The sequence below is a fragment of the Pterocles gutturalis genome, unplaced genomic scaffold (assembly GCF_000699245.1).
Source record: "Pterocles gutturalis isolate BGI_N339 unplaced genomic scaffold, ASM69924v1 scaffold592, whole genome shotgun sequence".
NCBI classification, from domain to species: Eukaryota; Metazoa; Chordata; class Aves; order Pterocliformes; family Pteroclidae; genus Pterocles; species Pterocles gutturalis.
This window is the reverse complement of record NW_010114966.1, coordinates 61510-73257: the sequence shown is the minus strand read 5'-3', so window position 1 is coordinate 73257 and position 11748 is coordinate 61510. Positions and strand designations below refer to the sequence as shown.

At 43.1% G+C, this 11748-nt stretch overlaps 1 protein-coding gene across 1 annotated transcript in view; it reads right to left on the bottom strand.

Moving 5' to 3' along the window:
- LOC104462849 (arf-GAP with GTPase, ANK repeat and PH domain-containing protein 1) overlaps window positions 1–11748 on the bottom strand; it is a 196340-nt gene that overhangs the window by 156104 nt on the left and 28488 nt on the right. The window contains exon 6 of the mRNA XM_010074981.1: window positions 11055–11189. Coding sequence (XP_010073283.1) covers window positions 11055–11189 — 135 coding nt within the window. The remainder of the gene's footprint in view (window positions 1–11054; window positions 11190–11748) is intronic.

Genomic DNA, 11748 nt, shown 5'->3' with positions numbered 1-11748 from the left:
TACTGTCTTCTGAGGAAAGCACAGGATCCCTCGGCTGCTAACAATGAGCCCTGGATACTACTTTCAAGATCCAAGATAGATGACACTGGGTTTCACAAAGGACAAATAATTCACAAATGAATCACAAATGTGTCACCACCACATGAAAACTCATTTCCTTTTTCCTACCACACCTGCTTCATGCCCAGTTACATGAATGGTTGGTTTTAAATCCACTGCCAAGGGACCACAGCAGCACCCCCAGAAGGCAAGACAACTCCTTCCTGGCGAGTGCTGCCAGCTCCGTCCCACGGCCACGGCGGCACCCAGCGGCACCCTCCCCTCCACAGGCATCGCTGGGTCTCACCCTGACCAAAGATGACTGTGTTCCTTGGGAGAAACGCGTCTGGAAATTAAGGCTTCAGTTGTGCATTTACGTGTAAGGCACAAAAGAAATTCAAAAAAAGAAACTTTGAGGGCTACAAACAGGCAGGCAGGAACAGCCGAGAACACACAGCACAGTTACTGTAACCCCAAAACTCTCAAAAAGCTTCATTAACCTAAGGTGCACACAGGGAGCAACCAGCTGACCACACAAGTTTGCTGAGTCCCCAACTTCCATAACCCCTTAATAAAACGAGTTGAGCCCCCGTGCCCAGCAGTCACACCACATACTCGGGATAGTTCTTGTAACACAGTCCCATCCATCTGCCTCCTAGCTTTCCAACTTCTCAAAACCAGAAATATCAAAATATGCGAAAAGAGGCTATTCAAAAACTAGTTCTCTATTCTACAGACTGATCTGAGTTGTACGAGACAATACCAGGCTGCATTTGCTGCTTCCCCCAGGATACCAGTTAGAGCCTCTGACGGACACAGCCTGGCCACGCTGCTTCGGGTACGCACGCCGACGCAGCTCCAGTCGCTGAGGAAAAGCAGCAAAAGACCTCGATCTAAGCAAAAAACACTGATTTACAACAGCTACATTAATGAGTACGCTACCCGAGAATCTAGGCATCATTCAAGCAACCACATGAACAGGACAACAAGCTTCCCTATGCTCAAGGGATACTTTTCTCCTTTGCAAAGGATGCGCAGATGCCAACAGCTGTCTCAGCCCAATGCTGCATCCAGCCAAGGTTTATATCCCTGGCCAGTCCCAGCAGCAAATGCAGTTACCTGCTCAGCAATTCACTGTCCAAGACTGGTCAGCACAGGGCCAACGCCATCTTCACCAACACTGCAACAAACCGAGCAGTTTACAGATGCAGTTCACTGGGCAGTTAATGCTGACATGAGTCCCATTACGAGCAGGGTGCAGATGTTCCACCTTTAGTGACCAAAAGTTTCCTTCTGCAACACCAAGGACTCAGCACTACCATAACCTCAGCATTTCAAACGCTAATGGCAAAATTAAACTATGTACAATTATTGTAACGATTGTCTCCATCCACATCTATTTTTTCATCTCAGCAGCAGCGCTGGATGCTTTCTGGTGTGGGCAGGCGTTCAGGAATGCCCACGCTCATTCTGGTTTACTGCACACACCACCTTTCCAACTCTGAATCCACAAGTGCTAATCCCAACCAAGCAAACAGCTTCAATAGGATTTGCATATGCATAGGGATTAGCTGAAAGAGAGCGATCTGCAATGCATTTCAGAAATCACTTGGGAAGAACAATCTATGCTAATAATGAACTTTGATATGGAAAAGGTGTTTGTTACACAACAGAGAACATTACACAAGGATTACGTTTATTACAGGAGTTTCAAATGTTTGATAGCTCAGACAAAAGCATCCCTTTATAAGAGGAAAAAGCAAGCTCCTCTCTTTAATAAATGTTACTAAATACACTGCAAACACACCCAGGAACAGACAAAAGGGAAAGAAACTAAGAGATTTAATATCAGTACTTGGGCAGAGTTTTTGGTTTGACAACCGAGATGAAAGAGCTCCAGAGCATGCTGTATGCCAGGAATTACAAATACACAGAAGCAACAATTATTCCCTGGAAGCTGAAGGGATGGCTAGGAATGCCACTGGGCGATGTGCCGGCAGCACTGCACACCACGGCTGCTGCTCAGGGCGAAGGCAGATCTTCCCACCGACTCCCCAGGGCTGGCATTGCCTCCTGCCCTTGTTCTGGCAGCCTTGACTCTCTACCCTGAGCACAGGTTTTGTTTGCAGGTGTTCCAAACCGCGCTGGGGATGCTCTGTGCAGGCTGGGGGCAAGGGAACACCATGCATGTCAGCTCTTCTCCCATTCAGCAATGCTAAGCCATTTAAAGTTCAAAGTCAATGGCCAAGGGATAATACAAGGAGGATAATTACAGAAATCAAGCTTTAGACGTGCCACGCTTCCCTCTATATTTGAGAACTTCGGGGACAAGCCGTACAAAACACACCTTGTGTGGTGGCAAATAAAGTGTTAACACGTTTTAAGATTTGTCAATAAAAATTAAAAAAAAAAAATCAGATTAAGTGATCATACCATAATAACAAGGATAGCAGGAGGAAGGGAACAAAGACCCGCTAGCAAGGCAGACTGTCCCCCAAAATGCAGCAAACGAGCCACAGCTCAGACAGACCTCTTAGAAATGGAATAGATGCAAGTAAGAAAAAGCTTGGTGCTGTAATAAAGAGAACATAAACCGGCACTGTAAAGAGCTCGTGCTCTGCTGAAGCCCTTTTTGGCTCTTATTGAACCTTGGAGTCAGCTCCAGCACCCCCCCACTACAGCATCAGTAGCGACTGCAAGAGCAGAGCTAAAGAACCTCCACCACCAGGCATCACAAACCAGTTTGGCTGGGGGGTTGGATTGGTTTTAGTTTTAAATCCTTGCATTTGGATACATCCCCCGCAATGGAGCCGTGCTAGCAGCCGTGCTGTTCCCGTGTCGCTCACTGCAATCAGTTTGCTGTTCAGGTCACTTGGCTCGAAAAGCATCAGAGAAATTGTCACTGCTCTTTTCAGCTTCTGTCACCAGCTCCACCAGGAACTGCAGCACGACAAAAATTCAGCAGAGGGATGTTTTTCCATAATTCAACCTCTGTCAAGCTGACAGGATATCTGAATTATTTATTTCTGTTCTGCTTTTCCTTTTTCTCCCTGTTGACAATAAGGCTCTGCAAGACGCAAGGCAATTTCACAGCAGTGGGATTTTCCCAAGGTACTAACCACAACAGCAGCACAAGCGCGTAACACAGCCTGTAAAACCACAGAGGAGGAAAAGATTAGAAATTAAAATTTAAGCACAAAAAAAAAAAAGCATGTTTCAGCATTGTATTTAAAAATGTCATGTATCCAGAGAGGCTTATATCTGCAATACCCTGCATTTAAAAACATGCAGTCTGCTATCAGATGGGATATGATACTCGATGCATAACAAAAAATCAGAGCAGATATTGTTTTTTTTTTTCAGATATGCTTCCGAAACTGAAGACAACCTTCATCTCTGGATCTCTCACACTCAGGTCTACTGCCAACAAAAAGCAGTTGTCCACCAAACAACCACCACACTTCTCGTCCCAGGATTTCTCTTTGAGTTTGCATTAAAGGATATAAACCTACTGGACCAATTCCGAATCTTCAGTACTGAAAATGTTATTATTTCATATTTTGACAAAATTTATCAATATTCTTATTTCCATTTAGTGAAGAATTTGCACGTGATGAATTAGGTCTTTCATTTAATTGTAGTCTTCAGAAAATACAACAGCTGTCACCTCCTCCATCACACCACTAGCTCTGCATCACCATCCTCTTCTAGGTTTCCAGTAATGCGCCTCACAGCATATGTTTCAAATTCAGGCTTAAAGAAAGTGCCATAAAACTAACCCTATAAAATTCACAAGTCACGTGGAAAGTTCTGCAGGGATTACTGTCTTCTACAAGTAACCCAGTGAACGACACACCATAGCTAAAAACTAAGCCACCCCGGAACTTTTATTAGCACGGCATCATTCGACTCCCCTGTACAAATCACAGCGCTTCTTAAATGCCGCAGCCGGGACTACACCTCCTCATCCCGCCACTTCATTCCAAGAACGAGAAAAACACAGGCAGCCACGTCATCAAAAGATCTCTTCCTCTTGTTTTCTGCACTTGCTTTTGATTTGAAGGAATCTGACGGAGCAGTACAAGTCTCCAAGTCCCCAAAGCCTGCAAAGTCCCTGCAATTCTCATGAAAAGTGGGAACCCGGCAAAGGACGCGCCAGAATCCCAAAAAACCCCATGCCTGCAACGTCAAACAACTGCCAAGTGCAAGGGAAAGCGCGGACAAAAGGGAGCTCCTAAGTCCCCAGGGACAACAGAAAAAAGCTTGAACCACCATGTATAAAAAGTGGGAATTTCAGTTAATCAGGAAATATAGATCCAAGGAAAAGGGGGCTCTGGCGTAGCCTGTCGCACTACCTGCACAATACCTGCCATTTCCAGGCTGTCCCGCTGATGCTAACTGCTCCCCGGGATGAAGGCTTCTGCACTCTCTGGCTGTTCCTCGACTCCTAGAGCTCATTTAGAGCTTTTCTATACAACACTGACTTCAGATATCAAATAATTTCCTCCTAGTAACGTGGGGCCCTCCCATAACAGTGTAAAGTCTGATGAGCAGTATCAGAATGTACCACCTAAGGGTGTAGGTCTGAAGGATTAAATCTGTGCATGTGGGGAGATATTCGGTAGAAACATACAAGGAATCACTCCAAAACCAACGATGAAGTGAAATTCTTGTTTCCAGAACTGCAAACACTAAATCTTCTCAGTATATAAGAGTTAAAAACAGGCAGGAGTAAGGACAAAGTTTCATACTGAAATAACAAGTTTGAAATAAAACGTATGCAGAAACAGACTCTGCAAGACAAGCCGTATCAGATTTGTGTATTTATATATATTTTTTCTTACTGACTCTCATTACTAAATCCTTTGACTTTTCTGATTCATTTATACAAAGCTCAAAAGACAATTCTCTAAAGACAATTTATAACATACATTAACTACTATTAAAAATTCGCTGTATCTTCCCCAAGCAATACAAAATAGGAAAAGAAAGAATACCACACGGTGGCATTCCAGTAAAGAATTTCCCCTTGTGGAGGACCACGGCTGCTGTGCTGGGCTAGGGCACGCTCCTGGGGAGATGGACAGCAAAGCCCGGAGGCACATCCTCCACCAAGCGGAAGGGCTCGGAAAGGTCTGAAGTCCCACTGCCATGAAGGGGTGCGGGTTGTTCTGGCTGATTTTTGGGGTTTCCCCCCTCCTCTGACCACTGGGGGAACATGTCCAAGCGTGTCTGCCTAACTAACCAGAGAAGCACGTCGCTTTGGCTGCTGCCCCACAGCCAGGAGCACCCCCCAAAAGGTCCCAGTTGCACCTTACCAGGATCCAAGGAACTCCCGGAGCCAGGGGACCCGCTCCCCAGCTCTGCCCTTGGCTCCCACCCCCAAACTGCAGGAGCCTTTGGGCCATATCTAGTGCAAGAGCGAGTACCACTTCTTCCTAAAATAGCGTCAGCAGAGTAGGATGGAGACTCTGTTTACTTCCCATTAGACCATGAACATTTCCTAATGAAAATACATCTATAAAAGCTGACGTGAGAATACTGATAGCAAGTGACAGCCCTTCCCTGCAATCCGTCTGCACAAGGATTAATTTGTTATCTTCCCTCCATTAATGGGGAGTTTGTACATCGAGGTACCCCTGTTAGACACAGTCCAACATAACGTTAGAAACATGATTTGGAAATAAAATATCTCTGGCAAACGTTTACTCACAATAGACACATTCCACGATAAAACATGAGTTTAACTTGCAAATAAAGCATCCAAAACCAAGGGCAACAGCACAGCACCAGAGCTAAAGGTCCAAACTGAGGCAGCAATGACTGCTTGCCGTTATCCACCTGGAGCTCCTGCCTCCATATCCACACACCTTTATTGCTACTTTGGGTATCTTGATCTCCACATTGGTGCGTTGCAGCCAGCCACACAAGGCAAAACCTCCCCAAACCTCTGTTTGACAGCTCAGGTAACAGATACATACCTCCTACCGCGCGCACAACAGGATGGGCTTATTGGAGTTTGCACCTTCTCCCGCGTTTAGGACACATGCCACAGTACTTCAAACCGCACCCCAACCCTAAATAAACCAGAGGATCTCCGCATTGAGAGGTTCTGCTGAAAGATGTAAATATTTGATCACTAGCAACAACCAAATCGAACCGCTGGACTACAGTAACAGTCTCAACTCTGAATAAAATTAGTTTCAAACCCTTTTGTTTCACACCCCGTGACGCAGGCTACATTGATGGGAAAAGTTTATCCTCTAAATATTTGAACATTTGCTTTTCCTTTGCGACGTCAGAGAATTCCATAGCAAAGAGTTAAACAGGTCAAAGAAAATCTGAACATAAAGCGGGGAAAGACATGCAATTATGAATACATCACGGACAAAAATAAAAGCAATTCTTACGCATTAATGGTACATCAAGCTAATTCAAGAAGCTAAAATCATTAGAAAGGCATCCTGGGGCAGTACACAGTCATTACAATACTGTGCTGGCAAGAAATATTAAAATAATCATTTCCCATGTCATTGATAAAATCCATTCTGATAAGCAGGAAAAAAACCCCTAATTCATAATTGGGAAATCCAAAGTAAAATGGATCTTATTAGCATTTGATCTTAATTTTAAAACTTAATTCCCCTGTCCAACAATTCCCAATTCCAGATATCAAAAGCTAAAAAAGAATTTATCCTCCTCCATCATCGGGCAAATTATTAAGCTAATCCCATAGAACCTGGAATTTGTCTTTTTTATTTCAGACTGAAATTCAGCGCCTGCTCACACAGCTCTGACTTCAACCAGCATCAGGGGTTAGACCCACACAGGACCATGCTGGAGGTTAAATAGAGCCCTCTCAAATGTTCCAAATCCTGCTTTGCTTCAGAGTACAAACTGTTACACGACACAGCTCATCGTCACATCCCAGGATGCCTGAGCACTCACGGCACTTGGGAAATCACCTGCACTATCACAGTGTCAAACCTGCTTAATTTGTAAACTATTACTAGGGTGTAGAAAAATGAGCAACGCATCATACACACACTTCAAAAGACTAAGAACCACCAACCTGACAACTTGCTGTTCCCAAATCATAGTTTTCCACTTCTTAAAACACTAAAGAACATTTATCTAAATGTACATAGCTGTACATTAAGTACGCACAAATATTCATAGGAAGTTTCTGCAGGCAAAGTGAAGTAGTGCTCATGTCACAGAGGCATGAACCTACTCTGTTTTCAATCCCCAGTTAGCTTATCGACCGTAATGAAGCATTGCAAACAATGCATTTGGATTTAACTCAAGAATTAAGTACTGTTTTCACAATAATAACCATTCAAGTTAAATTATTCTACCACCCAACTGGGGGGAAAATGGGAAATGAGTGATACCGGACAGAAGTCATAATAGATGATCACTAACAGAGTTCAGTGGATGCTTGCAGGGGAAAAAAATAGATATTTAATGTTTAATGTGTGTGCAATGAAAGACTAAAAGACCCTTCAGTGCCACTTCTAAATTCTTCACCTCAAAGGTAGGTCTACATCACATCAAGGCAGAAAACAAACAAGAAACTAAATTTTAGCAAGTGCTTGTAGAACAGCACCTTTGGAAACAAAACCAATAACTGGTATGTTAAAGAAAAGTCTGCTGTCACTTGGACTGGCAACAGGGGTTGGGACAATGGAAGTTTACAGACAGTTACAGATTTTCAAGGTCACTGTCAATTCAAAGTTCCTGAAAAATGTAAGGAGCAGAGGAAGAACAGGGCTGCATTTGGACCATAAATTCCGCATGCAGATCGCAGCTGATGCAAACCACTGCTGTGTTTGACTCGACTAAAACAGGACTATTTGCCTGCCACGTAGAAGCACTAAAGCTAACATGACAAAACCAAACCCAATCTCCCCCACTGCATCCACCACAATATCCACATTTTCAAAAAAAGAATCCATAGTAACCAACGTTATCCTAAAAATGTAAAAGCGAAGCGTTCACCACAGTAACAAGCCAGCAAAAGTGGTGGCATCTTGGTCAACACGCTGAAACACCCTTACAGAACGAGCAAACCAAACACTTGGAGCATCTGAACACCGAGCACAACCTACCCCAGAGGGTAACAGCTAGTGATTAAATCCTATACCTAAATTCCAAGAAGAGAGAGCCATCCATTGGGAGCAAGGTCTAAGAAAAATTTCAATACACACAAAGTGGTCTTAATTGGTACGGTAGCTCCGCGCCTTTGTATACAGCTACTGCTTTGTCAACAACAATAAAAAACAAACAAAAAAAATCTGTCTTATACCATTCATCTGTTAACGAACATCTTTGTAATGCAATAATTGGCCCATACCCCTTTCAAGTTTGCTGAGAAACACGGTTAATTTGTGAAGGCTGCTGGCACTGACGCAGGCTTTCCTCACAATAAGAAGAAATGTTTAAGAGCACATGGGGTGAAGAGCTAGTTAGCCTGTCCCTCCTCCCCTCAGCCCTTCTTTTCCACGTTCATTGACAATAGTTATACCAAGATGTGGTTTTTTTCAAGTCAGACTAGGCTTTTTGATGTTGAATAATCAGCTCCGTTTATTCTGGAGAGCATCTCAAAACACCAAGAGAAGTTACGAACCAATGCTGAGAGCTGCCTGCTTTTGAGCAAACAGGGCTCAGAAGTTCCTTGAACGGGACTGAACCCCAAAAGCTTGTACTGGATTTAAAAACTAATATATATATAATTAAACCATCCGCATGGGTTCAAAGTCATACAGCCAGGCAGATGTGTGGTTCCCGTGTTGAAAAGGGAGCCCAGTTCCTTCAGTAAAAGATGAGGAGGAGCCAGCCCAGTCTAACAGCAGCTGCAGAGACGATGCAATGCCAAGCAGAAGCCGGGAGGGTAACAAACCGGCTGCACGCTATCAGACTCAAAGGACTACAATGCCCTACAGTTGATGAGCCAGTGATGTCAAGTCACAAACCACTCTGGGGAATTTTACTAAATTAGACCAGGTGCGACTGCACACATTTAACATTTCACACCTATGAACGCACCAAGTTGAAACAAAATTGGAGTATGTGTGTCCAACTACCGTGCATCTCATGTCATGCAATTTCACAAAAGATGTAACCTGTTCTTTACCTAAAATGTAAAGAAGTCAAGTTATTCTCACCAGTCCAAGGCTTTGGCAGCATTAACGGTTGTTAAAGCAACGGTGAGGTATCCAGCACCTACAGGGATGGCTGGTGCCTGCCGACAGCCCTCCCCACCCTACCACCCATCTCCCATGGGCCACCAAAACCCACTGCGTTAAGCCTACATTGAACCTGGACATCCCAGAGCTGCACGAGCCAAGTGGCATTTAATCAAACACTCCCAATGAACAACTCGCACTGTTTATTCACACCCCCCTCCCCCATTTAATGGGGTTAAGAAGTTGTGCTGAAATAAACAGCAAAAATTATCAGGAATTGGATTTGGTCCCAGACGTGTCTGGCAAGTGCAAGACATTTATACGGAAGCATTCCTAATCCTATTAGTTGGCAAATATTAAATGGTTGGGTGACTGCCATGTAGGTAAAACAAAAACTTGATATTCCTTCAACACACATTTTTTGTCAATTCTTTCTACTGAAATTTAGCAGAGACATAAGTGAGTTTTCTGGAAGCTTACAAGTTTATCCCACCAGCTCTGTGCCAAGAGACTTCTCTCTCAAAAGGTTCGGGGAGCGGGGGGAGTTGTTTAAAAAAGTGAACTGTAAAGATCCACAAATACCACGATTTAGAGTAGACAATTAAAAATCTAACTATAACTAGTACTCAAAAATCAATGTACTAATTATTCTTTGAAACCCAGAAAAATAGAAAATCCAGGCAGTGAAAACAGTAATTTCTGCAAGTAGTTCAAGAGGAAACAATGAGCCAACAGGATGGGTAAAACACTCTTGTTTGGAATTATTTTCCTTTAAAAAGCTCAACATTTTGCTTTCTTTTTTTCCATTGAAAAATTGGCACGTTTTGCTTTCTGTTTTGAATTTCAGTTGGCCTTGTAGATGCCTCCAACAGGGACACTGCTCCACATACCCACAGATGATGCAGGTCTTTGCAATGAAAAGCTGGCAACAACAATACCAACAAAAAACCAACAAAACAAGAAAACCACACTAATGAGCTCTGAGAAGTATCTGAACATAATTAAGAAGTTTTTTACACGCAGAAGAACTGCTGCGATGCATTGCTGCCTAGCCTGCTGAGAAGGCAGCAAGCCCCAGCCACCGGGCTGAATTTCCACTAGAGGGTGCACGAAGCCCATCGCATACCGCAAAGACCAAGTTCAGTCTTCCCAGGTTTAACTTGTTCCAAAAGAGTTACAGATGGTCAGAAGCACTTTCATTATTCCTTTTTTTTGAGACGGTACACAATGATCCCAAATATCCAAGGCAAAGTAGAACATTGCTGCTAACGTTGTTTTAATCACCCGTAAGCAGCCAACTTTACTTCTAAAGCCCTACGCAAGACAGTCCACTTCTCACACTCAACGAATGCTGTGCATTACTTCTCATGACTCCTCTATTCCTATAAATTTTCTCAATTTATTCTCACTTTCTCAACTGTGGAAGACAATTTTCAACTACTTTGCACAAATAGCATCTCAACATTCCCACGAGCACTAAATCGAAACAAATAAAATTTTGCTAAGATACACCAAGCACCAAAGAAAACTGAAAAATAAACAAAGACTCAATAAAGTAGGTTAAGATACTGAAGACTTAAGGTGCTGCTAAAGAACACACCACCATGCATGTGCCATGTCCACCATAAGGAAGCCTCCACTTCAGACAGTGTAACAAAATCAACCCCTAAACCCAAGCTTTTTCTGTAACTGAACATTAATGAACCCTTGCAAAACAGGCCATGTACTCAAGCTATCAGGCATCGGTGGTTATTTGGGGAAAAAACAACCCAAAACAGAACAGCTCCAGTATTTTGTGATGTGCCAGCTGAAAAAAGTAATCTTTACCGTCTTGGAAGACTCTCTCCACGTTGAGTCCATAAGTAGCGCAGGTTTCGTAGTAAGTGCATCTCTTGAGATCATTCGATAACTTCCTCGCTCTGGCATCATCTATGACACGTGGATTACTGGAACTTATAGCATCTACAGCAAAGGAAGGAAAAAAAAAATCGCAGAGTTAAATTGAGTTTGAAAACAACATGTTATAACTACCAGTACCCTAAATGTGAATTAAAGTACAAACCATGAGACTTTTAGAATTTTTAGAAAATAAGGGTGCACGTCACTCTGATTTTATACTTTGCTGTTAAAATCACCACTACACTGATCAATTCTTAAGACCAGGAAAAAAAACTAAAATGCTTTTTGCTTACCTTAAAAATATATTTAAGTCACTAACTGCAAAATACACACAAACCAGGTGAAAGAACATGAGCTCTGCTGTAAAACACACTTAGAAAAGCAAATGGCTGATGATTATAAACATGTCAAATGCAAGTAACCTCCACCTGTAATGTGTGAAGCACAAAGCACGATGTCTTTGTAAGGACAAGAACATTTTTTGCTTTTGCAGTTCAGAGTCCAGCTCTTCCATCAGTTCTCGTGTGCTTTTTTTTTTGGTCCCATTTTTCAGGCTCGTTGTCTCTGCGTTCTGCTGTGGCACAGCCAGCCAAGGGTGCGCTGGGGAGGCTGTGCTGGGGAC